The 27,917-nt window shown below is 41.8% G+C and overlaps 1 protein-coding gene across 1 annotated transcript in view; it reads left to right on the top strand.

The window, feature by feature from the left end:
* LOC138468137 (spermatogenesis-associated protein 7-like) overlaps positions 1-27,554 on the top strand; it is a 1,832,011-nt gene extending 1,804,457 nt beyond the window's left edge. Inside the window, exon 11 of the mRNA XM_069608567.1 lies at positions 21,979-27,554. Coding sequence (XP_069464668.1) covers positions 21,979-22,227 — 249 coding nt within the window. The 3' untranslated portion in view covers positions 22,228-27,554. The remainder of the gene's footprint in view (positions 1-21,978) is intronic.
* The last annotated feature ends 363 nt before the right edge of the window (positions 27,555-27,917 follow it).

Genomic DNA, 27,917 nt, shown 5'->3' with positions numbered 1-27,917 from the left:
GTTTAGACATGGAATATGTATTCCACATTTTGTCTAAACCTGGGATCTTGTGAATACTAATCACCTACTCTTTGAAAGTGAACTAGCAACCCTATGTTACGGAGTTACACACATTTTGAAATCTGGAACCCACTTTCAAAATATGTCAGCTACGCAATAAATACAAAAATGACAAGAAGAAGAGGAGGGTTTACAGTCAAGTATAACAAATTTGTTTGCAAATATGCGTGGTACAAAAGAATACTGGTTTCGACGGCACAGAGAAGTACGTTGTATGATCAGCAACCTTGGACCACCGACTTGGTTTGTTACACTAAGTTGTGCAGAATATGCATGGGAAGATTTACATGAGTTCCTACGCATATCAAACAACAAAACCAACATACATTTATTAACACCTGGAGAACTTTGCTCTCTAGATCCAGTTAATGTGTCAAGATATTTCCATCATCATTTCATTGCTATGCTACACTTTATTTGCAATAAAACTGTTCCTCCCCTCGGAGAAGTGCAGCACTTCTTTTGGAGAAAAGAATACCATGCGAGAGGAGCACCACATATTCACATGCTTTTATGGATCAAAGGTGCATCTAAATTTGGTCACGACGCTGATGCCACTGTTTTGCAGTTCATCCAAAAATATGTCACTTGTGAAATCCCTTCACAACGGACACATAGTGACCTGCACGGGCAGATTTTTACAATTTCAAAGACATAAATGTGGCAAATATTGTCGCCGCAAATACAAAAACAAAGGGAAATACTACACCAAATGCAGGTTTGGTTTCCCTAGACCAGTTACAGAAACAGATGAAGTGAACAACTTCACGTCTTCAGTTCGACATAGTGTGGAAGGTAAATCACTTAAGAACATGTACTACATAAAAAGAACCAAAGAAAGTAAATATATCAATGATTACAATGCAATCATTGCCCTCTTATGGAATGCAAACATAGATGTGCAGTACATTGCAGACAATGTAATTCCCCTGCTGTAACATATTGTGCACTGCTGTTGCACAATATGTTACAGCCTACTTAACAAAAGATGAAAAAACAGAGCTTCAAGACCTCTGGGATGACTTATCAGATAAAACACTATCTCAGAAATTGTACAGCCTAAGCATAAAAATACTCTCTCATAGAGAAGGTGGTGCCTATGAAGAGGCAGATCATTTAACTGGTACTGCTTTGTACGGAAAATCAGACAACATAGTATGGCTAAATCTTCGTCCTGCTAAATCTAGAAAAAGAGTTCTGAAATCATATGAGGACACAGAAACAATTGCCAGAAATGATCCCAACAGCCAAGACATTTTAAAAAACAATTTACTGGCCACATACTATCCGAACAGGATTAGCACTTTGGAAAGCATGTGTCTATACCACATAGCTCAAAACTTTGCATACAAAAATAATATAAAACCCGATGAAGGCAAAGGCAGATACACAGTCACAGATTGTGAAGGCAGCTTAGTGAAACTTACAAAACGAAGCTTAATTAATCATGTTAAATTGTCATTAAAAACTCCTCAACAGAAAGAACTATATTACATGTCCCTGCTACAACTTTTTAAAGCATGGAGAAGAGAGAAGACATACTAGATAACTATGACTGCTATGAAGATGCTTTCAAAGCAAATGAAAGCACTATCACCGATACGAACTTCACGCAGTACAAAGCAATGTTGCACAATGAACAGCAACACGAAGAAGAACTTCAGGCCCAACTAGATAAGGACTCTTCCAACAGTAGTCAACCTTCTGTAACAGGAATTCAAGAACAACTAGGACAGCCACTAATAGCAAATGAGGCAGAATTATCTATGACAGAAGTGGAAAACACCATGTGTCACTATCAAGGAAATATAGAATGCTTAACTGTACAACAAGGAAAACTTAAAGATCAGCGCACCATTTTTGAAGACGTAACAAAACAAATTTGACATGGTGTACAACACGAAAATAATTAATGTACCTGCCAAAATTACAAACCAATACTGCTGTACGTCAGTGGTCAAGCTGGGTAAGGAAAAACATTCTTACTCAAAATCATCAGCAAGTTCCTTCAGTAATTGACAAACTGTCAGCTGTTGTAACTGCCCCCACAGGTTTAGCTGCCTACAACATATGCGGTGCCACTTTACACCGATTACTACCTCTTCCAGTAGAAGGGCTGCTGGACAGGGCCCACACTTAGCGGACCGAAGTCTCCCCAGACAAGCCACTGTCTTTTGCTAGTCTGCCATACGTGGGGGGACCACCCATGCAGTGCCACTTTACACCGATTACTACCTCTTCCAGTAGAACACCAAAACAAATTAGACTACTACAAACTTTCTGCAGAAGCTGCAATGGAACTACGCAGAGTATTAAAGCAAATGAAAATTCTACTAATAGATGAAGTGAGCATGGTCACCAACCTAATGTTGGCTTTGATTCACCTCAGATTGCAAGAAGTACTTAAAACAAACTACGAAGAACTTTTTGCAGGGAAACACAATCGTTTTCGGAGATCTTCTACAATTGACACCAGTGAAAGGTGAACCTATTTTTAAAACCGTAGGACACAAACTCTGCCGTAAAACTGTTGGCAGCATAGGAAATGTCAACCTTTGGCAACATTTCCAATACGGAGAACTAACAGAAAACATGCGGCAATCTGCAGCTCTCACTTATGCAAAAGTATTAGATTTGGTGTACTATCTCAGGAAACACAAGCAATATTGAAAAACTGGCACATTCATGCACTTTATGGCGATAATGCATGCGCTAGTGATGTTATGGAACAATTAGCGCACAAAAATGTCAGTTGTATGTCCTTAATACCAACTCTTGCAAGCTGTGTCAAATTCAATGAAACAATGTTAAATAAAGAAATGCAACCAATAATTGAAATTTGCCCCACAGACAAACTAGACGTACATGGTATGACACTACCCATGTGTGAGCAAGCCACAACAAGACTAAGGGCCTCATTACACGGAAGGCGGTAAGGGTTTACGGTCACCGGTAATGGTACCGGTGACCGTTAGCCCTTACCGCCTTACTACGAGGTCCCTTTGCGGGTAGGTACTTTAACGCCTGCTGTTTAGCAGGCGTTAAAAACCAACCCGCAAAGGGACCAGGGTGCTAATTACGGTACCGCAATTTGCGGCACCGTAATTAGCGCCTTCCCCATTCCCATAGTGCCCTATGGGGCAAAAATGGGAATGGGGAAGGGCAATAGGGGAAGGGGGAATTACCTCCCCACCAACCTTGGAACAGGGCGGTAATTCCCCTTTCCACCAAGGCGGTGCCGGTATTTTACCGGCATGGACCAAGGTGCTAATAGCATCTTGGTCCTCCGCCTACCGTGTAATGAGGCCCTAAGTAGTTTAGAAAATTCAATATCCAATACAGCTGGGTTGGAAAAAATATTAAAATTATCTTTAAATTGTAGAGTAATGCTTAAACATAACCTTGACGTGGAGCAAGGGCTAGTTAATGGGGCACTGGGTACAGTTTTTGGCTTTCAATCATACCCACGTGACAACAACATTCAGTTTGTCAATATTCGCTTTGACAAACTTTCAGAAGTGAAAAGGATAGAGCGCTCAACTGCTCGATTCCTTCTGTTGAAAGACATGTATGTACGTAGAAAACAATTTTCTCTAGCTCTTGCATATGCAGTCACCATTCATATATCCCAAGGTCTTACCCTAGACAAAGCATTAAGAGATATAGGAAACAGTCCTTAAAGAAGGCATGAGCTACGTAGCACTATCACGCTTATGTACAATTGACGGTCTATTTCTAATCAACTTTGATGCAAATAAAGTGACCGCTGATATTCCTTGCATTTTGGAATACAATAGACTGCGTTCACTGTACACCCCAATCTGAAACAATATCCTGTTCCAGAAAAAGTAAAACGTGGTAAAAGAAAACAAATTCAATCTAAAATGCAACAGAATCTGACAGCAAATCCTTCAAAGAAAACAAAAGAAGGAAAAGTTTCATCAATTACCACAAGCAAAGAAGAACCTATTAGGGAAAGTAAACCAGGTACTTCTTCAAAGAAGGAAGAGAAACTCTGAAAAAAGCACTCTGATACGGAACTAGCTGGTCCATTCAAATTTTCAAATGAAAGTGGTGTAAATTGCTATGCAAATGTAGCAATGAATATTCTATTTCAATTGCCACCAATGGTTAACAATATTTACTTACACAGTACAGACCAATTGTGTTTGCAAATGTTAGTCCTTCATAGAAACGCAACAAATAATCCTGACAACACGTACAGTGTTTACGGAATAAGACAGGAATTAGACTACTGTGCCGGAATGGTGAAATTCACTATAAACACACAGGAAGATCCACAAGAATTTCTAATGTACTTACTTAAGTACTGGAAAACAAAAGCATATGTATGAATGAAATCTTCCAGATTTCATACATGTGGAAACATACATGCACTCTCTGTAGCAATGTCATACAGGAACAAATCCCAAATGAGCGATTTGTGTATGTACCCATACCTAATTGTGATTCCATTCCATTTCAGCAACTGGTACAGAATGCAAACCATGCCGGATTATGTACTATATGCAATTCAGACAATCGTTCCACCTTACTGATACAAACTCATAGTAAGTACATAATACTGATGCTGCTACGTTATAATGCAGATGGTATGAAAAACAACTGCAAGCTGACCGAATTCACACACGGACAAGTGTCACTGGGAAAGAAAACCTTTACAACAGTAGGTATAATCTACCATGCAGGAGCTACAACAAATGCAGGTCACTACACTGCATACATTAAAAAGAAATGTGGATGGGTGGAATGTAATGATAGCACCATTACTCTGAAGCAGAGATTACCAGCTAATCTTACAAATGCGTATTTAATCTTCTTAAAGCCAAAATTTAATGACTAAGGTGTACTTCAACATTACCAAAAAATGAAGTGAAAGCCTACATACAGTTAGAATACGCCAACAGGTATCCAACTGCCCAAGAGTGTATAACAACAACACAGATAAATGAATACCACAGAAGCATAACAACAAACGCACAGTTAGAATACGCCAACAGGTATCTAACTACTGTTACAAATAGCAACAAGGCAACACGCATAACATTAATCAGAAAGAACAAGGAAACACTCAAAGAAAGCAAAGAAATAGTTGTAGCATAGCAAATGAAGGTTTTTTTTTATCCGATAAAGATTTTTTTCTCCCAAGCCCAAAGATTCCGAAAACAAACACAGAAACTGAGCACAATGCACAGTACACTGGTTTGTAAACTAAGTATGAGGTTTAAAAAAAAAACTAAACTGTCTATTATACAATGTAATATGTCTTCATAAAATGCAAACACTTCGGCCATGCAGCCAAGTCTCTACACACTCTCCACAACCATTTGACCCATAAGCAATAGTACAGTTCTATCAATTTCTGTAATATGTTGTGGTGGTTGTGGCTACGGCCTACGGCCGTTCTCCCAAGACTCTAGGCCCTGGCCACAACCACCACAGCATATGACACCCATGGTCACTTATAAATGAGTGACACGCGCATACAATGAATGATTATAAGCATAGCATGCACTCATTTTGTACCCAGGACTCTAGGCCCTGTCCACACCCACCAGATACATAATGGAATATGTGGGTGTGATGTATGAATAACATATCCTGCACTGCTTGTGGGGAGGATCTGCACTCTTCCGTGTATGGCCTACAGCCTGCAGCCATGCACCCAAAACTGAATGTCCTGCCCACAACTACTGCACTATGTAAAAAGTTGGCTTATAACTTTAGAGTTGACAAGTGTGTTCTCAGGTGCATGGCCTTTGGCCATGCACCAAAGACTGCAGATCCTCCCCAAAACCACCTGAGTGCTGTGCGGTAGTACGGGTGCAGCGATAGTTGTGGTATGCTTCAGTGGTTCTTGCCAGAGGCTAGACTCCTACCTGTATATCCATAGATATTACAATTTATGGATGTGCAGTGGCTTATGCCTCCAGTGCTTATAACTTTGTTCTTAGGTGCATGGCCTGCAGCCATGCAGCCAAGACTGTACATATTCCCCACAACCATCTAATCAATAATCAATACTACAGGTGTATCCATGGATGTAGCATGCTGCGGTTGTTGTGGCCAGGGCCTAGAGTCTTGAAAGTATGGCCTTCGGCCTACGGCAATGCATCCAAGACTCTAGGCCCTAGCCACAACCACCACAGCATGTCACACCCATGGCGGCGTACTAATCAATAGCACACCCATAGGAACAAATAATGTAATAACGATGCAATGCTCCCTAACACCACGCATGTCCTTACAACAGTTTCAAGGTGCCTGTGAGCAGCACAGACTGAAATAATACCCCTATTAAAACCCTCATTTTCTGTACGCACAAACATTCTGAACAAGGCGTGCATAGAGAATACAATATTAACACCTACCGTCTGAACAAATACATTTTTTCACCCATCTCTTACTGTGTGAACCACCCCAAACACTATGACACAGCAAAATAGGTTTCGGAATAGCATGTTGCCGCTGCGCTGGTGGTGGATCCAAGATGTCGGGCGCATCCAAACAATCTGGCGCACAACACGTCTCACTGCAGCCAATCGACAGGCGTCGCGTGTCTGCGGTCTTGACGGCAGCCCCTTAGCCAATCAGTATCTTGTCCGCCGAGCGAACAGGGAAGTGTGACCGCGGAGCAGACATAGATATCACTAATTATTTAAGACCTACTATTTGGTCATTTTAAAGAAAAGTACTGCACGGATTGTCACCAAATTTACAAAAGCACGCTTTCGGGACCAAGCCACTGCCGCAAATTTGGTGAAAATCCATCCAGCGGTTTGGCCTGTAACCATGCACAACGTTTTTCCCCCATTCAGTCTATGGGGGGAAAAAAAGACATTTTGGGACCCCCACCTATATTGTTTCCCCCCCTGGACCAAAAATCACCAAACTTTGCAGAGTGGCCCATGTAGGTTTTTTGCAAAGTTTGGTGAGGATTCGTCCAGGGGGAGCGGAGTTATAGGCCGCCCAAAAAGTGTTCTTCCTATGGAAACAGGAACTTAACCGTAACTACACAGCCATACCGTGGCCGTGTAATATATAAACTTACATTTTAAATTGTCTTCTAGAAAATACTCTCAGGTATTCAATTCTGCATTGCAATCGTCACTAAATATTTTAGATCGGTTAGAACAAAATGTACAAGAATGCAACTATTTTTCCTTGACTTGCTGGCTAAATATAATTTGACAATTCTAATTGGAAAGAAATACTACATCAATAATATCTTCTAATATCTGTAAACACTGGGAACTAAGGACTTGTATTTGTATTTATATTTATTAACTTTTATATAGCACTTTAAGCCAAAGCACTTTACATGAAAAAACGCCAAAGCACTTTATATGAAACAACAGGAATACATGAGAAGCAAAAAAGTACAATTCATGAGTCAAGTAACCAAGAACAATATGCAGAACAATTTGCCAGGATCATTAGAATAAAACATGAGTGGGATTAAGCAATTGAGGGAAAAGGTAGAGAATAGTCAGGAGGGAGATTGAAGGAGGTGGGATTTTAAGGCGGTGCGGAAAGAAGAATATCAGGTGATGGAGTGGATAGGGAGAGGGAGAGAATTCCAGTGGAGTGGGGCAAGGAGTTGGAAGGAGCAGAAGCGGGAAGGGGTGCAAGGTGCTGGTGGGGCAGTGAGTAGAAAGTGGTCGGCAGAACGGAGTGGACGAGAGGGGGAGTAGAATGAGAGGAGGGAGGAGAGGTAGGGAGGGGAGAGATCATGAAGAGATTTGAAGACGAGACAGAGGAAGTTGAATTTGAGTTGAGAGTGAAAGGAGAGCCAGCTGAGTGTGGAGAGTGAGGAGGAGATGGAGTCAGGAGGAGAGAGGAGACAGAGAGAACAGATGGCAGAGTGGTAGAGGGATTTAAGATTGGCTAGGTGTGAGGCGGGGAGGCCAAAGAGGAGAGCTGGACAGTAGAAGAGAAGGGAAAAGATTAGGGAGGATATTAAGAGCTTAGTGGCGTGAAAGGTAAGGAAAGATCAGATTTTGCGAATGTTATAGAGATGGAAGCGGCAGACATGGGAGGTGAGAGAGATATGGTAGGTAAAGGAGAGGTTAGAGTCAAAGTGGAAGCCAAGGTTGCAGATAGAGGGAGAGAAGGGGAGTTGCACAGGGGGAAGAGAATGTGAGGAGGGTGTCAAGGGGGAGAAAGGGTGTTAGCAGGGAGGAATAAAACCTAAGTTTAATCAGTGTTAAGGGTGAGAAAGTGGGAGGACATCCAGGATTTAATAGCAGTGAGACAGGAAGAGAGTTTAAGGAGGAGGTCGGGAGTGAAGGAAGAGAAGGAGAGGAAGAGCTGGGTGTCATCAGCGTAGAAGTGGTGAGAAATACCAAAGGAAGAGATGATTGGGATTAAGAAGCAGGTATATAGCGAGAAGGGAAAAGGGCCAAGCACAGAACCTTGGGTGACGCCGAAGTCGAGGGAGTGGGTAGTGGTGATGCAGCTGCCCCAGGAAACTGCAAAGGAGCAGTTGGATAGGCAGGAGGAGAACCAGTTGAGGACAGAGCCTTTGAGACCAAAGGAGGAAAGAGTATCACGGAATAAGGGGTGGTCAACTGTGTCAAAGGCGGTTGATAGGGCAAGGAGAATAATAACAGAAAAGTGTTTGGAGTAGCGTGCGGTTAGGAGGGAGTTAAGAACTGAGATGAGCGCAGTTTTGGTATATTTTTTGAGGCAAAACCCAGACTAAGTAGGGGGGAGGAGAGAGAGGTTGGAGATGAATGATAAGAGTTGGGAGTAGACGAGGTGTTCAAGGAGCTTAGAGAGGAAGGGTAGGAGAGAGACAAGGCAAAAGTTGGAAGCCAGGAGGGGGATAGCAGAGGATTTTTTCAGGATGGGGATGATAGTGGCGTGTTTGAAGGCTGTGGGAAAGGTTGCGGTAGTGAGACAGATGTTGGAAGGAGGTGAGGTAAGCTATGAGGGGAGGGTAGATTTTGGGAATCAGAGATGTGGGGAGAGGGTCAGAGGGAGCAGCAGTAGGGTGAGTTTTGGACAGAAGGAGGGAAACTTCAGAGAGAGAGACTGGTGTGAAGTTAGACAAGTAGGAGGGTGGAGTAGTGTGGGTGGGGAAAGGGGGAGAGTAGGAAGGGCAACGTGGAATGTTTTGGTGTAAGGTGAGTATCTTAGAGGAGAAGAAGTTAGCGAAGTCAGAGGGTGACAGAGGAGAGGCAACCGAGTGGTCGGGGGTTGGAGGAGAGAGAAGGCAAGTCAAGGTTTGGATGATACGGCGGCGATGGAAAGATTGATACTGGAGGAGGTTAGAGAAGTAGGATCGTTTGGCCGCTCTTATGCAGGTGTCATAGAGGGCGTGGTAAGAGAAGTAGGAGGCTTGGTTGGATGGTGAGCAGTGTTTAAGCCAGCATCTTTCGAGGCGTCGGAGAAGGCGGCGCATGAATAGGTGTCAGGAGAGCCAAGGTTGGGAGGGTTTGCGGGAGGGGAAGAAGGGAATGAGAGGGTGAAGTTGGTCAAGACTGGAAGAGAGGGAAGAGGATAGGGTGGATAAAGCATCGTCTGCAGAGGGAGAAGAAAAGTGAGTGAGGAGGGAGGGAGGAGGCGCAGGTGTCATAGAAGTGAGAGAGTTTAAAGCTACGGAGGACACATCGGGAGAAAGAGATGGAGGATGAGGGAGGAGGGGAAGGAGAGACAGGGGGAGTGAGGGAGAAGGAGAGTAAGGCGTGGTCAGAGAGTTAGTTGGGGAGGCTGGAGACCGAGAAGGTAGAGAAGGAAGAGACAAAGATGAGGTCAGAGTGGAGCCAGAAGAGTGAGTAGATGCAGTAGAGAGGGGGGTAAGAAGGTAGGAGTGGAGTATAGATAAGAGAGGGGAGGGTTGTGGGTGGTGGAGAGATGGAGGTTAAAGTCGCCGAGTACAATTACGGGTGTGTGGCTAGGAGAGATGAGGCTGAGGAGGTGATTGGTGTCATCATAGAAGGAAGAAAGGGGGCTGGGTGGGCCGTAGATGATGAGAAAGGATATAGCGTGGAGGGAGTTGAAGATTTTATACAGGTATTCAAAAGAGGGGAAGACTGGGAGAGGAGTGGGAGGGGGGGTCGATAGGCACTTGGGGTGAAGAAGACCAATGCCGCCTTCACGACCAGAAGAGCAGGAAAAGTTGAGTTGAAGGGGGGATCCAGGTTTCAGTAATGCAAAGGAAATGAAGGTTTAACCCTACAAACAGGTCCAACAAAGCGGCAGTCTTGTTACAGTGAGATCTTGCATTCCATTCAGCAATGTCGATGACACTGGAGGTTTCAACAATAGGGGGATAGATGAGGTTGTGATGGTGGGTTGGGGTAGATGGACATTGGGTAGGACAGGGGTGGTGAGGGAAGGTTGAGTGTCGAGATGGTCATTATGAGGAAGCAGAGGGTCTTGAGGAAAGGCCAGGAAAGGGAGTGGGATGTGGGAAGAGAATGTGGAGGGAAGTGGCGGTAGGACATGCGCATGCCTGGTGGTGCGACAGGGGCAGGATGGAAGTGGGTCAGTATACCTTAATGGGTGGAGCAGTGTAGTAGGAGGGAGGAGGCCTGGAGGATGTAGGAGGTAGCACACTGGGCGGGCTGTGAGAGGTGAGGTAGGTAGCTCTGATGATGATGGTGTACGCGAGAAATCGCTGCAGCAATAGGTGTGAAAGTTACTGCGCAGGAGGGCAGGTGGATGTCCTCAAGGTGAGAGAGTCATGAGTCGGGAAGAAGATGTCACAGATAGACCCGGCTGGTGACTGCTGGGGTGAAGATAGCTGGGGGACTCCACGGAAGTAGGTGAAAGGAACACTGCTGTGCTGGGCAATCCAGTGTGTAGCCTGGGAGGAGGAGACTCCGGATTAGACTTTAATGCTTCTGTGTCCCAGGTGGTGAAGGTGGGGTGGAATGGAAGAGCACACCGGTGGGGTCCAGTGGGGAGGGGTGGAGAGCGAGTGCACAAGCGATGACTGCAGTAGTTAAAGACTCACAGTTGCCCCAGTTGCGTACTCAGGTGCAGTTACTGGCTCAGTGTGATCGCTGGGGTAAGACCACAGGGGTGGCAGTGAGTGAGGGACATGCAGGTATCTGAGGTTGTGTGCGAGTGATGATAGGAGACAGATAAGGACACTTAGGTTCCTCAAATTGCTTTCACAAGTGCAATTACTGGCACTGTATCACATCATGTGGAATCATGGGGGTGGCGGTGTATGGAGGGGCTTGTGGCTGTCGTGGGAAGTGCAATCTGATGTGCGTTAAAGCTCCCCGCTGCAGGGGTAGCTCTCTGACCTCACCTAGTTCCAATCTGCAGTGAGGCGTGCTGCTGCGGTGGAGCAGTCGGTACTTCACGCGGTGAAAAGCAGGAGAGCAACGCTTTGCCCAGGGGGCTGCTAGGGGGAAGGTCAGCTGTAGTGGTGTGTGCCTGAGGTGTCCGCTACCAGTTAATGGACGAGAAGTTGTGCGCAGTGATCCGTGTTACGGGACAGTGGGCTTGAGCGCACGGGGAGACCGAGGTATTGCAGTGTGCCTGCGGCTGTAGTTCCTGTTCGCTCACTGCACCGTCGGATCTTGTGGGGCTTTGTGTTTAGCCTCCTGGGCAGCAAAAACACATTCACGCTCCGCCGTGTTGGATCTTGTGTGAGCGAGAGACATCAGGGTTTGTCGTGGGAGGCAGGAGCGGGAGGTAGACCTAGGAGAGGTTCGCTGGGAGAACCATGTTGGCTCACACGCAGCAGGAATCAGAAAGCTGCGCTCGATTAGAAAGGGTGAGCGGTTTGTGAAGAAACTTGGTCCAGAGGTGCCCAGGATGTTTAAGGGCAGGAACGCGCAGAGCTAGATCTACAAATAGTAATGAGTATTGAGCTTTGGTCGCTTGAATCAGCCTGAATGAAGGAGACGCCGGATCAAGATTCCGTGCTTCTTACGCCCCCCGCTGTTACCTGTGGTACCTGTGGATTTGATCCACTCTTTTAAATACCACATAATTAAGAAGAAACTAAGTACTATAGGAGGAATATTTCTACTGTACTGCAATTTATCAAACTGTACCAGTGATCTATTGTATCGAATGCGAAACAGATAAGTTCCTGATACCTCAGCAAATCATGTTAAAATAATTTCCAATAAGAATGGCAAGTTGCGTAGCAAATATATATTGGTCTAGGGATGTGGTTTTTACATCAGCACTATGAAAAGGCTTCTGGGAAAGAAGCAGGTTTTCCCTCTGAAATGTGGAAATTACTAACAGGTAGAGGCTTTTATTTTCAAGAGAAAAACACACTTAACTTGTAAAAATGTCACACAAGTATGTGATTATAAAATTGAAATGGGAGAGGGAATAGCACGTTATTTTTAGATGGCATTAATTTAGTGAATACTCCTATCTTGTGCAATGTTACTTGGAAAAATGAAGTTTTTCAATTACACATTTTCTTGGCAATGAAAGGTAGACCCCAATCCCCTTCTCTACTCCCCTTGATGGAGTAGAAGATGTCTGTTCAGGATTCTTATGTAAATTACGGTTTTCAAAGGTCAATCCCTATACATCTATGACACACGTTTTACACCCCTCTAGCAAACCCAGATATAATTTGGTCCTTTGAAAATCAGTGCAATTAATGTTTTGTTACTGGGAGAGACAAATGTCGATTCTATGGAAACATCTTAGAATTCTATAGTTAATGAAATGACATTTAAATACAATGGGAAATTTTTCACGTATGTTTTTGCTTTGTTGAATTAACTCGCATGGAGAGAATAAGCCTCTTGGATGTCTCATGGCCTCCCTCGGGTTATGCATTGCCTACTAAGTGAATTTGGTAAGGAACTAGATATCAGTTTGAACTGATTTTCCACAGCCTCATAGGATCAGATTAGAATGTGCCCTCGGCTCTGCTCCCTCTCTTGGTCAGATATTAAATCCTTTTGGGCCCAGCCCTTCTACCCTTTTGCAAAGTTAGGTATCAGTCCTTTTCGGGGTATGCCACTGGCAGTCGGAGAATCCAGTCTGTCCCAACTTTGTGCAGACTTAGAGTTTTTGTAAGATAGGGATCCCACCATTGCATCATATGATACTACATTTTGGATTGGGCGGTTTCTGTGATTGGCTACCTTCTCTTTCTCACGCCCAGTGCAAGGCAGCCCCATAACCTTGATTGGATGATTGAAGTTGATGTGGCATACGTGGATTACTTGGTGGAACTCTAATCCCCTCTCCAAGAGTGAGAAACAAATATTAAAGTTGAATATTTATTTTTCAATTAACTATCTTCATAGATATGTAATATTGGTCAACATAACATTCAGATTTGCAAGAAACTTTTGAATCCAGGGACAACATTTACATTTCTGCCATTTCATGCATGATGGAGTTATTCAATGATGTATAAATCGTGTATTAGGCAAACTATTCAGAAAGTAAAGCTAATAATACATTTATAATTGTCATTTGCCCTACAGTTTTTTTAAGTGACCTTACTGCTGTACATTTTGAAGTTGCATTTAATTTGATTGTGGATTGGCTCTTTATCAACATAAACCAAATGTTTTTAGAAAGACATTCCATTGAACAAAGGATATTTTTAATATGCAGCTTAATGGAACATATGCACATTCTTGCAAAAATGTAATGCGTGCCAAGATCAGGGGATAAGGGCCTTTGTAGACATCTGCAATTTGAAATTCCACTTTAGGTTGACAAGGCCTCCATCAAATGTCAGCGTAGTCTTATGGATTGGCTAAAAGACTCAAAACCATGTTCTTACCTGAATATTCAAGATAAAGCTCAGATCAAACGTTATTTGTAAGATATAGAAATAGGGCCCATTCTCTTCAGTAAACACAGATGGACCATGAATCTTATATGCTTTCATCAATCTGATAGGTAATATGTTCTACACAATGTACACTAAGTACAGTAAGTACGAATAAGTACTGTTTGCTGATTCTGCTGGACCTGTTGGAGGAAATCATCACAAGACTCTCTTTGAGCCTATTGCTGTGCAAACGCAAAGTAAATCATCCAGGAGGACATCTTTGCATGCAGCGCCTGGCTTGCCTGACTTCCTAAGCAACAAAGGCACTTCCTGGAGGGAGGTTCCGCCCACATTGATCACGTGACGTGCAGCTGGTCCCTTTTATTTTTTTTAAAATACTATCATCTTGGCGCACTCGCGCCGTGCACCAAGTACGAATAAGTACTGTTTGCTGATTCTGCTGGACCTGCTGGAGGAAATCATCACAAGACTCTCTTTGAGCCTATTGCAGTGCAAACGCAAAGTAAATCGTCCAGGATGACGTCTCTGCATACGGCGTCTGGCTTGCCTGGCTTCTTAAGCAACAAGGTTATTATGTACCTAGCCATTTGTGTGTGTATCGAATCTATTTGGACTTGTGTGTTTTGAGCCTATTTGGACTTCTTTGGACTCGTGCTTAGTCACGCCTGTTTTGTTTTCATATACCCTAACCTTACTGAGTGTGTGTCTGTATTCTCTTTTGTCTAGGGCACTTCCTGAAGGGAGGTTCTGCCCACATAGATCACGTGACGTGCAGCTCGTCCCTTTTCTTTTTTTACAAATTCTATCTTGGCGCACTCGCGCCGCGCACTAAGTACGAATAAGTACTGTTTGCTGCTAGTTGTTCGTTGCTCGCTGTGCTTGGTGCGCGGCTCGGGTTTGCAGCATTAGTTTCAGCCATAGTGTAAACGGGGGGGAAGAAGAGAGAAAAAAAGGAAAAACTGTGCACAACTGTGACACGCGAAAGGGTAAGAGGCTACCACCATTGCTATCCTCTCTACCCTCACTGCTATCATTAGACTGCCTATTGTGCCTGAAGCTATCGTAAAAAGGTTGCGGATTTTGCAAACAATATTAAGAATATACCCCAATTCTGATGACAAAGTCGAGCACATTTGTGAATTGATGATAGCAAGATATAATAATTTATTATTGACTAATCAGTGAAAGGGGGCTGTCTAATTGTGCATAAATGTGACAAAATGGAGAAGGGTCCCTACAGGTTGAAATCTGGTATGCCGCCTATGAATGTTGCCCTATTCAAGGAGGGAACTAATCCAAAGTCATAAAATATGGCGGTAATGCCGCGCACACCAATTTCTCCCCTCTTAAAGAAGAAAGGAGCTTCTTGTGCAGGGGAGAAAAAAGTGGGAAATAAAAACAGGAACCGCTTGATGTCGAAGGCACCTGACATCCGCTCGTATTACAATTTGAATACAAGCTCAGGGGCTGAAACTTCCCAAGAGCAACAAACTAAAAATTGGAATTTGAATCAAGAAAAGCTTCTCGAGCTGAATAACCGCCTTGACATGGAAGTAGCTGCCATCAAAATAAGCGTACCTGTAATATCAAGTGTTGGGATGGGAAATGCAATCTCAGACACTACCATGGAAGATGAGAGTAAACGGTGTGAGAATGACAGAGTGTATGCATCTGAAATACTTGAAAAAATTGTTGAAAGCCCCCACAAGCCCTGCACAGTCGAGGCTCAGCAGAGACTAAGAGAGGCCTATAATAACTTGCAAATCACAGGGCAAGTAGATGAGGAAGTGATACATTTTATGAATTTGAGCTCTGTCTCGACAAGTGAAGAGGAAGTTGTCTTTGTACACTCTAATACAGGCGATTTAATGCAAGTAGACAATCTGTCGCCAATTCCAACGCAACACCATCACAATATTAACAGGCCAAGAGTTGAAGAGGAGGATGTAATGTGTGCATCAGGAAATCATAAAACAGGGACGTCTTTAGACATGTCAGAATGTTCTGAAGAAGAAGCGTTTGTGAATTCACTCTCATTTGTTCCTCCAACCCCCAGGCAACCTAAAAGGGAAAAAATTCTTACTGGCAGGAGAGCTCATTCTTTGATGCCTGCTGAAAGTCATGCAGAAGAGGCCCAGGGACTGATTGAGAACAATCCTGTCCTATTGGCAATGAATACAGCTCTGCTATCATTGGCCAAATTATATGAAGCAATGGACCAAAAATTGAACTATCACGACTATATTATTGAATAAGCTAACAAATCAAAACAACAGCGGCCAGGCAATGGGAGAACAGAGAGAGTGCATTCAACAATATGAGATATTTAGACATTGTGAGTCAAAAGAGTCGGGAACTCAGACCGTATACCCCCCAGACCGCAGGTCTAAGACACCTTTGCAGCAAAAACAGTTCAACTTTAGTGGGGCTCCTAATACCAATAAACCTGTAGAACCCTCAAAGCATCAGTCACAGAATGATGCGAAATGTGACAATGGTGAGCTGTCTATAATTAAGCCGATTTTGATAGCAACCATTGAGAACAATAATAGTGAAAAAGTACAGCAGAAAACAGATGCAAAACAGAACAAACAAAACAAAGAGGGTCAATCTTTAACAAATAAGATGAAAAACACCACGGCTGTAGCAAAGATTGTCAAAGGGAAAGCCAAGAATAGACGAATTCTGAAGATAACAAGTGCCGCAAAAGAAATCAGAGAAAAACCAAAAGTTATCAACAAAATCAGTGGGCATATGAGAACCATGCCTACAAGCAACACGAATAAAATCACCCCAAGCCTATTCTACAAACCACTAAGTGATTTAGTAGCATTAGAAGCAGCAATGAGAGAAATCGAAAGTGCACAATCTCAGTCACTCCACAATAATGAAGTGATAGATTCAAGGTGGACTGGGTTAAATGAGGCACAAATGAGAGAGGAAATAAACAAAACTGGGGAAAATTACAAGGCCAGTAGGTTAAAGGGGACTATGGAAACTGGCTTAAGCAAGATGGAGACAAAATCCATGCCAGAAGGTCGTTTGGTGAGAGGTCTGGAAACCAACATAATGCCTCCAAATAAAGAGACGATGGAGAATGCTAGCTTGAGGAAAGCAGTGCAATGGCAAAAGAATAAGAGTATGAGTAAAGAGTCACATTCAAGTCGAGAGCAGTGGCTCAGAAGAACAGTCACTGCTTTATACTGGAATGCAGAGACCATCCATTCCAGCAATTTGACCTGGAGCGATCAAGTGTTTTAAACATCTGCAGAGAGATACCTCAACTAAGGAACATAACAACTTCGGACATTAATAGAGTTGAGTTCATGGATGACCAGGATCTGACCAGATCCAGAGTTTCTGTACACTCAACCATTCTTGCGGACATATTGTGGCATGCGAGGGATGCTTTTTTTTCAAATGGGCTTCAATTTATATCAAGAAGATCTTCAAACAAATGAAGAAGCCGCAGGCTCCATGAAATGGATCCCCCGCATTTATGGCGCCAACCTTACTGGACCAAATGAGGGAAGACGTAATCAGTTGGACCGTTCATAACAACCCACAATAAAAGAGAAATTCCAACTTATATGTTGGAATACTCGTGGGTTCAAGCACTTTACGAATACGGCAAATACTGAACTTGATAGGTTTGATATAGTGGTCTTGCAGGAGACATGGCTGGCTGAAGCCCCAATCTGGGATGGATATGAAATATTCTTGCAACCAGCAATATGCCTGCCTCGCGGTAGACCGATGGCAAGCCTTCTGGTAGCAGTAAAGAAATCAAAGGGTTTTAGAGTCTCAATGTATGACTCTATCACCCCTTTCATTCAAACCATCAAGTTGATTAGTAATTCACATCTACTCGTAATTATCAACATCTATTGGGGAAGGTCACATGTAACTCCCGATTGCTTTTTTGTCCTCTTTCAAGAAGTATTTGCCAAAGTTGCTAAAGAAACAAATGTCGATCATGTAATGGTTATGGGCGACTTTAACCTACACCTGCTGAATAGGGGCAAAAGAATGATAGAAGATGGCTTACAGTAATGGAAGACATGCAGTTATTCATGTTAGATGGGTCTGTGGAGGGGGACACGCAGGCTGCTAGCACGTGGCACAATGGTCCACTTGAAGCCACATTAGACTATATATTCGTGAACAGTGCAATGTTGAACATAATCCAATCCATGACGGTAAAGTCAAAAAGGGAAAGTGATCATAGCCAACTCTGTTTAGTGTAGGACAAAGAAGAACCTCACTGTAAAAGCATTTGTGACACCTACAAGGGCATTATAACCGTTAATAACAGGAGGAACAAAATTAAATGGTCCAATGCCTCCTTGTGGGATTTTGACAAACATTTATCCATATGTCCAGGCTTGGATTATGTTTCAATAATGCAAAAATATGCATATGTGAAAAACAGCTCACAAGGACATGGCTATAAACATGCTCATGTCTTTGATAATGATGCCAAAACAAAAAAAGCTAACATGAGGAAACAGATACGGTTACTAAAAGATCTAACATTGGAAGAGAAACTCCCTCAAATAAGGCACATACGGAAAGTCTATAAAAACTGGCTAAGAGCAAGAAAGGCCCAATGTTATCAAAGGGACAGTGAGGACATGATCAAAAAGATAGCCTCCAAATCCTCAGCCGAAATCTGCAAGGTCTTGAATAATGCCACTTATAAAGATCAGTCTTGTGTTCAACTTAACTCCATATCGGCTAAAACATGGTGCGATTACGTCCTGAAAATATATCAGACACCAATGATGATCCACCAAATGCCTCTTAAAGGTACAAATTGGGATCACATGATACAATTTGATCAAAGTGACATCATAGATTACATCTCAAAAATAAGCTCCTCAAGCGCTCCGGGCCCGGATGGGCTTGACAATAAAACCATCAAAGAAGAGATAGAAGTGTGTTCTCTAATACTGATGAAAATATTTGCGGAAGTAATGCGCACCGGGCAACTTCCAGCATCATGGAAAAAATCTATATTAATTCAGCTGTTTAAGAAAGGAGACAGACTCGATCCAGTATCTTATAGGCCAATAGCCCTTCTGGACTGTCCAGGGAAAATATTTGCACGCCTCTTCTTGCGTGAATTTAACAACTGGCTAGACAGGGAGAACTTGAGGGACCCTTGGCAGACAGGTTTCCTTAAAGGTCTAGGAACAGGTATTAATTTACTTACGACAAATGCCATTATCGCAAAGCAAGCAAGCAAGAACTTACCATTGTATATTGCATTAATCGATTTCAAAACTGCGTTTGATTCTATCTTGAGGGAGCTACTCGTGGTGAAGCTTATGAGAAACAATTGCCCCTGGAACATCCTGAAGTGGATCATTGAGCTTCATCAGGGTACCTCACTACAGATAAGATTAAACAGCGATGGATTGCTGACTGACCCCATTGATACATCGAGAGGTCTCAAGCAAGGATGTATACTAGCCTCAGCAATCTTTAATTTTTTAATTTCTGATATGGGTAAAGAGTTCCTTAACACCATAACTGACTCCCCAAAACTAGGCTAGCATGAGATAAAATGGCTCTTGTATGCCGATTACCTCTTTTTGCTATCCAAGACACCGATGGGGTTACGCAATATGCTCAAAGTATTGAAGAAATATGCCAAATCCAATGGTATGATCATAAACATCAAAAAAACGAAAGTGATTCAATTTGGAAACTTACGGCAAAGAAACAAAGAACATAGGTGGGTTTTAGATAACCAGCAGCTTGAATCAGTGTGTGAATTTATCTATTTAGGAGTGAATATTAATAACAACCCAAAGGACACCCCATATGATACCACCGCAATGATGAAATGGAATAGTCTAATCTCCCAATCAAGAATCATCAGCGGCAAGTATTGTAAATTCACCATCGCTCCTCTGCTGACATATTATAAGCAAAAGGCCCTCCCAATACAACTATATGGGTCAGAGACAAGAATATGTAAAATACACAACTATTGGGATAAGAAAGAAGGGGCGTACTGGAAAAGTCTCTTGAAACTCCCGAGATCCACACCCATAGCCCTTATAAGGCATGAATTAGGGCTTATATCAATGCAAGCCACCTACAAATGGAGAATATATATGCTATATAGAAAATGCGCCCTGGAAGATCATAAGAATGGGTTGGTAAAGCATGTAGCAAACTATGTGAAAGGATCAATGATAGTTTTGCTGAGCATTGGACAGCCCAAGCGCAGGATTTCATGCAAGAAGCAGACGTAAGGGATGAGCTTTTGTTACAAAATCCTGACAACGCAAAGCAAATGATTTGGGAAACGGATTGGATAAGGACCAGAGAACAATGCCAAGTCTATAAATGCTTTAGACAGAATCCTTTTGCCTTAAAATCCCTTGGCTTTCCTGTAGAGTATCCCTTAAAGTCACCAAGTGTCTCGCATCGAGCAGAACTACTGCGCTTGAGGTTAAACCAATGGAAAACCAGAGAAGTTACATCCAAATGGTTTCCTGATGTTGTAGAATGTAGCTTATGTCGATTCTGTAACAAGCATGAGGAATCACTAGAACATCTGATCACTGATTGTACGGAATTGGTTTGCTTAAGACTTAAACACTTCAAAAACCTCTTCAAACACCGATTACACATGGAGGCGAAAGATTTATGGAAGTTTATTTTTCATGTGCATTCAAAATCAATAGTCTATGCGACTGTAAACTTCCTAAATGAACTAAAACTAGAAAATGATGAGCAAAAAAGTGAGAGATAAAAGCAAACTGATCAAATCGTGTGTTAAACTACATGACATGTTAAGTTGAGATCTGCCCAAAGTACCTTGATCTATATGCTAAACAATTGCTAATTGACTGCACCTTGAGCATTTTATTTTCTTTATTTCTACACTTTTACATTTATTCTTTGCTGTTTATTTTTAGATTTTTACGTTTTGCACATTTTTTATCATGGATCTAAATGAATGTATGTTTAGAGTAGGTTATGAGAATTGTGATTAACTAGCTGAACATTATGTTTTAATGAAGTACATTAATTTTGTATTGAAAGGTTGAATTTTTCAGCCAAATCAAATAAAAAAAACAATGTTTTCTAAAAAGCTAACATTTGTTCAAAAACAGATATTTTGAGTTCAAACTCAGTTTGCAATTTACCTATGGGTGGTAGGAACTTCTGTCACAATAAAGAGGGAAATATACAATTAAAGCTATTCTTTTAACTAGTAATAATGAACACAATATGTTAATTAATAATAATCATTATTAATTTAATAATAATATGTTGATGTAATAACCAAAATGGAACAACAATTCTGTTGCGATTTATTTTGAATGCTCTGATCTCAAGTTCTATTTGAGCTCTTTTCATTTATCATGGCATCAATTTGGCAATACAATTTCCAATTTCTATCTTAATGGCACACACTTTATTCCCATGACTTGGGTGCATCAGGAAACATGGACAATGTACTTTTTGCTTACATTTAATTACTGTGAACTGGAGACAAATGTCAATTGCATTGTATTTTCTTTCCTTCATAATGCCACTACACAAGATGAGGGGTTGCCAGTCATTTGGTCGAAAACAATTGGTCGACTGGACAACTGGTCGAATCAATTTGGTCGAAAACCAAATGGTCGAATTTTTTTCTTTTTTTTTTTTTTACCCCTTTTTTGGTTTTTTTTGGGGGGGTGCCCCCCTCAACCCTCTTTTTTTTTCTACACGAAAACCCACAAAACACATATATAAATAAAAATAAAAAAATTCGACCATTTGGTTTGTAGTCGACCAAATGACTGGACAGCAAGATGAGGAATATGGAATGACGTGCTATATTTACAAAAATATGGAAACATGGTAAATATGAGCTTGCACATCGACATGAACTCTTCTCTTATTAAGAGCATCATCTTGTATTTGATCATCTTTGCTGGTGGATCTGGGACATTGAGCATCATTTTATCAGCATCCTGCAGTCCTTGGTGACCACCTTTATGTACTGTTGAAGTGACATACCACATGTTAGCAGCATATTAATTCTAACGTTATGTAATTAACTAACACAAGAACAACAGTGCACTTTAACTAGCATCACTAAAAGCACATGTTCTCATAACGTTTTTTTGCTTCCTTCCCAGGTGAAAATGAAAAAATATTTCCGAGAACTTACTGATCAATTTACCAACCATAGTGAATTGGATTTTTCTATTAGCTATAATGGATATCAGCACAATGACAGCGACATCCAGCCATCGTTCCTAAGGTATCCCGAGGATTCATCTTCAAATCCACGTGGACTTGAAAACGCTTTGAGAGACGACCATCTGGATCACTGGAAGAGCGCATCTGCTAATGACAACAGTCTGCAATGTGATAGAAAGGAATGACAGACAAAATCCAAATACCTTATGCACTTCAAATGAATAGGTATAATGTCAAAGTATTCTAATGCTCACAGCCGCTAAGGATAGAGGGAGCTTGCTCTAAAGAGTAAAAGAGTCCATGTATAATATGATCATTACAAAACAAAATGAAAAGATAAGGGTTCATCTCAAAACAGGTCTACTAAACAGTGGGAAAAACACTGTTACATTAGGGACATTCAAGTTGCGCCAGTTCCTTCTATATAAATCACTCTGATTCAAGAGTAGGGTGGTGAATAACAATCTTTTTTTGAAGTGGTCTCTCAATTTCATAACTTTTCAATTGGGAACAGTTATGTTTCCAATTTCATAAAGTAACAATCTCTCCACATGTGTTTCACCACCGTGTTTACAGTGGATCATCAAGAGAGAAAAAGTACAAGTATTTCTCACATACTTATGAAATGAAGGAGTAAACAATTCCTTGTTATCCCTTTTTCTCCTTGTACAGCATTCAAACTTATGGAGTTTTTCTTCCTTCTAACTTTTTAGATTTTAGTTGTGCATTCTTTAAGCACTTTGTGGAAAGACCTTCAGTAGAATCCGATAGTGAAAAATGGTATTTCGGGTTTCCATAACAACTTTCTTGCAATACTTTATTGCTTGCTGAATATCAAAGAAAAACAAGAAATTATGTGATAACTTGCAACATTTAACAAAGAAAATCAGCTTTGACCCCAGCTTTGACGTTACAGGACTTTCTAAAGCAAGGCCGCTTTCTTTTCTGCTTACAGGGCCTTCACTCAAGCAGATGAGTGTAGCGTTTATGGATGTATTATTTTTCAAGAATGTTAAAAACCTCTGTAATTTCATTTGGGGCTTTTCATTTAGAGTCGAGTATCTCTGTGGGTGCAAAGCAGGTTTCTGGGCATTCCAGTGACAGTGGGCAAAATGATTCAGAGTATGTGTTGGCTGCTCCTGAGATTTGTTTACACAACAAAGCTTAAGGTTTGAATCCTGTCGGTGCATTTTTTATTCTGAAATCTATAAAATGGGTGTCACCGAGTTGGGCAATCACTCTAGTTAGGTACTTTTCTACAAAACCGCAACAACAAGCTCTTACTATAGAGACAACTTGTTTTCCACCCACTCATATCCTGATTCTCTCGTAATGTGGCCGACAGTGTGCCACTAACCATCTAATAGCGAACAAGGGGGGCATGATTTTGTGACAGTACATTGTTGAAGCCGCTATCGTTGCGGTGAAAGGCCTACTGCCAGAGGACTGGTTTAATGTTAACATAGTCGCTCTCTGGCACATGCATTTGCTGAGTACCCCTGAGAACTGACAGAAAAGTCCAGCTGCTCAATTATGCATCAATAGACGTTAATTATAGAAGTAGTATCTGATGGCAGGGCTGAAGATCAAACACTGCATATTGTAAGGAACCAGGAGTAAACCTCAGACACAAGGGCATTATGGTGGCTGGTAAAGACTTTTATTAAAGTAAAAAAAAGTTGGAGAAAGTCGTATCTCGCCCTAAACATAAGAGGGGTCTGCCTGCCTCAATGAACCTAAAGGATGTCTGTGTCGGACTGTCCAAAGTAAAGTTCTCCGTCCTGTGTCCAAATCCTAACCTGACCCTAACACACTAAACTTAAGATGAAGTCAGAAGTGAAATATTCTTTCGGCTGGTCCTCTGCTGCTCTTTTTCAAAGTGCCAACATAAAGTTCGAAAAGGTACAAAAGGAAATAAACAACCAAAGTTCCCCATGTCTCAGGAGATGATTCCCTTCCCCTGATTTTCTCAGGCTCTTCACAGTTCACAGTTTCCAAGGGTTTGGTTCTTCCCTTGACCTCTCTCTCATGTTCACAATTTACAAAGGCAAGAAGTTACTTCTCTTGGCTCCTCAAAGTTCTCCAATGATACTAGAGGGAATGTCTCCCTTCCCCTGGTTGCATTGTTCACAGTAGCAAGAGGTTGCCTTTCCTCTCTTGGTAAAACACAATTTCGTATTCCTAGGGGAATGACTCCCTTGCGCTGGTCACAGTCCACAATTTCCAGTCACTAGGTGACGGCCTCCCTTCCCCTAGTCATAATGTTTAAGTTCCAACTCCAGGAGGAATGACTCCCTTCCCCTTGATTTCACACCCTTAAGAGGATGGCTCTCTCCTCTTGATCTCATCAGTTTATATGCAGACTCTTGGCAAGCATGAGACCCTCCTCTGTCAGTCTGGTACACTCTCCTCCTTCGCTTCCAAACACTTGTCTTAACACAGGTTGGTGTGGGTCCCGACTCGCAATCAGTTTGCCTGGTGTACTCTCCTGCCAGGATTTTCTTAACTGGTTCACTTTGTATTTGGGTGCAGGTCCCAGACTTGCAATCAGTGTGTCTGGTTTACTCCCCTGCCAGGACTTTCTCAATGTGTAACAGTTCCAGGCTTTTGTATTTTCTTTAGCCAAACATTTGGTCCTCAATCTATTTTCACTTGCTTCATTCAACAAATGACTTGACATCCCAGCTCCCCTGCTCAGGTTCACCCAGTTCATGTAATTTTCCTTCAATGGTATATTCAACAATTACCTTGGCGTACCAGCTCCTCTGCTCAGGTTCACCCAGTTCATATAATTTTTCTTCAAGGGTATATTCAACAATTGCTTTGGCGTCCAAGCAAGCCTGCTCGTGTTCACCCAGTTCATATAATAGTTCTTTAATGGTATATGGTATATATACCATGAAGCTCCCCAGCATCCCAACTCCCCTTTCTGAGGTCACCAATTTCTCCTGGCTGTTTTGGCATTCTCCGCAGTCTGCAATTCTCCCAGCAGCTCGTTTCCTCCTCATGCAGGCGTCTCGTCTGCTCTCTGGTAACTGCAAAGCCTCTGCCTTCGTTCCACAGGTTCCTCTGCTCTTGGCCTCTATGCTGCAAACCTCCAGCTTCTGAGCCTCTCGTGATGGTGCCTCCAGGAGTTTCCTTGCTCTGCAACTTGCTTCTTCTCGCTTTCCCGACCTGCATCGATGGTATTGGTTCTCCATGTTTCTTGATGCTTGTTTTATTTTTTAAACATCCCGCCACCGATCAGATTCTTACAACTACTAGAGCGGGTCTCTGGTTTCCTGGCTTCAGTGCTCTGCTTTGCTCTAGTGCTCTTCTTTGACTCAGTCATTCTACTATAAGGGTATGAATGAGCCTTGTTGTCAAACCAGACTGGATATTCTGGTTTTATATGACAGTATGCCATATGGGATTGGGAAATTAAGGGGTTGGTGTCATACCTTGAGTGGAAAGGGGGATACCATGTTCCCTCCTGGCAGTTGTCCCTAATCCCATAGCGGGATCCCTCCCCATGTGATCTTCCCCCATTTCACCAACCCCAGGGGGACTCTTGGACAGTGGCCGCACTGCCCCGGACACACGACAAGGGGCTCCCCCTAGGGAAACAGGGACAACTTTAGCAGATTCATCACAACATGTAGACATGCAATGAAGGTGGCCATTTTTCAGGCCATTCCAAGTCAGAATGCAAGTGCCAAGCCAGCCAATGAAACTAAGTATTTGTAAGGCTAGACATCTGTCCTTACTGGTGTGTGCTTACAATATTTGGAAAAGCCTTCAACCATCGGCAGGTACTGCAAGGGATCAGTAGTTTTTATTTTCTTATCTTAGAATTTCTTGTGAAGGACAAACTTTGTGTGAGATCTTTTGATTGTATGCACCCTAAAAGCCAAAGCCAAAACAACCAAATTAAAAATAAGCCAATCGGAGTCTAGAAAAATGAAAGTGATTTACTTCGCACGGAAGATAGAACATGAAAAACAAATGACTTCACAACTTTGGGAAGTTTCAATTGAAATGTTTGTTGACCTTTCATTGTTATGTATTATAGTGGGGTTGTATTAAAATAACAAAGCATTTGTAAGGTGTAGCATTAGGGGAGAAACTAAGTCCACGTTCCCCATTATGCAGGGAGTTGAAGACTGCTCTGTTATTACCCTGTTACTTTTTAATTTATATGTTAACGGACTAGAAAGTTGCCTTCTTAAATTGACTGTTGATGTTTCCCATTTCCTGGGTAGGCCAACACCTCTTTTAATTTAAGCAGATGATGCTGTTTTAGTGGTAGGGATTGTTAAACGTACATTTTAATAAAATTGCTATCTTGATGAGCCAAGCTAATTTGAGTATTTTAAGATACTGGGCCAATTTGGGGGGTAAAATGATTCAACCGGCAATCAAGGTTTTTGAGGCTCAGTCAAAAGGATTTTGCAAGATATGCTGCCGGCTTTTGAAGTGAATCCTCTGTGCATGGTTAATACAAGTTGAACTGACATTTTAGAACCCTGGGCTGTGTGTCCTACAAATGGCTGCAAACAAATAATTGTATCTACAGCTTAATATGTTACAAATTTCTGTTAATTTATCAATAGCACCAATTCTGTTGTGGCGCCCCGTTTTTAGCAATCAAAAGACAGTGTTATCAAGACTAATTTGTTGTGGCTTGATTGCAATGGATATATATTAGAAGAGCAGATGGCTTAAATAGGTTGAGACACAGACACATTAGATGAAACTGCAAATATTCCTTTGCAAAAGCAGGAACTATTCAAATCTGCTGCCAAGAAATCTACTGTATGGGTATTTCTTCCATTTATGACCCTATCTGGCGGCAGTGATTATTTGTCTAGTCTCTCTAAACCTGTAGTTAAGAGCTTGATAACAACATCAAGATTAAATCAACTGCCTCTTGCCTCTGATAGAGTTATATGGATATTGACAGTTTTACTTTGTGTAGTTGTGATCATTTGTTTGTTGAAAGTAATATGCATTTTCTTATGTTTGCCATTTTTATAATGGACCTTGTAGGACATGTTTAATTCTGCTACTAAAAGTGATGTATCGTAATCAAGTAGGTCTGCCCATTTTTATCTAATGCAAGGTAATGATCAGTGTGCTTGCTGGAATTTGGAGCACTAGTTTCGAACAGCCCTATGGAAAAGATCAACAAATGATCTATTTGATGATCTATATATTACCTAATCATATTTCTTCCCCAATATGATTATATATCGTATTATTTTATTATTTGATGGTATTATATGCTAGATCTTGATGATTATCTGATGGCTGTGTGAATTCTGTATGAATTGTTTTGTTTAATTGTTTTGATGGCTTTATGGAAGGAATATTTCCAAAATAAACTTGAAATTATCTGAAACCGATCAAACAAAGTAGTGTTCAGTGCTTTGAGCACCGAAATATCAGAGATGGATCAAGACAAAGACAGAGCATCAGGCTATTCCAAAACGTGGGAGCAAGATTAGTTTTGGGGATTTCTATTTATCTGGATGAGGAGTACCCAAGCCTTCCGTTTCTTTGCTTCTTGCTGCTCTAAGAGACCCTGCCTGAAATGCTAGCAGATAGGCAGGCTTCTCTAAAGAAGAACAAAAATCAATGAATGTTCTTGCACCTAGAGTAAACTGTACTCGGTAGCATTCACCAATGGTGATAAGTCTTTGATGATATGATATGATTATTTATATAGCACCTATAGACAATGTGTTTCAAAGCGCTTCAATGCAAGGGAGGGAACAAGGGAAAATACAACCACATTCTTACAGGCCATGAACAGTAAGGATGTGAAATTAACTATCGTACTAGGCCTGACGACATTTCTGGTAGAGCCGGAGAAAAACAAAAGGTGAGGGAGAGG

The sequence above is a fragment of the Ambystoma mexicanum genome, chromosome 4q, assembly GCF_040938575.1.
Source record: "Ambystoma mexicanum isolate Mex_15411 chromosome 4q, UKY_AmexF1_1, whole genome shotgun sequence".
Classification (NCBI taxonomy): Eukaryota; Metazoa; Chordata; class Amphibia; order Caudata; family Ambystomatidae; genus Ambystoma; species Ambystoma mexicanum.
The sequence above is the reverse complement of the archived record's forward strand: the minus strand, read 5'-3'. Positions and strand labels throughout refer to the sequence as shown.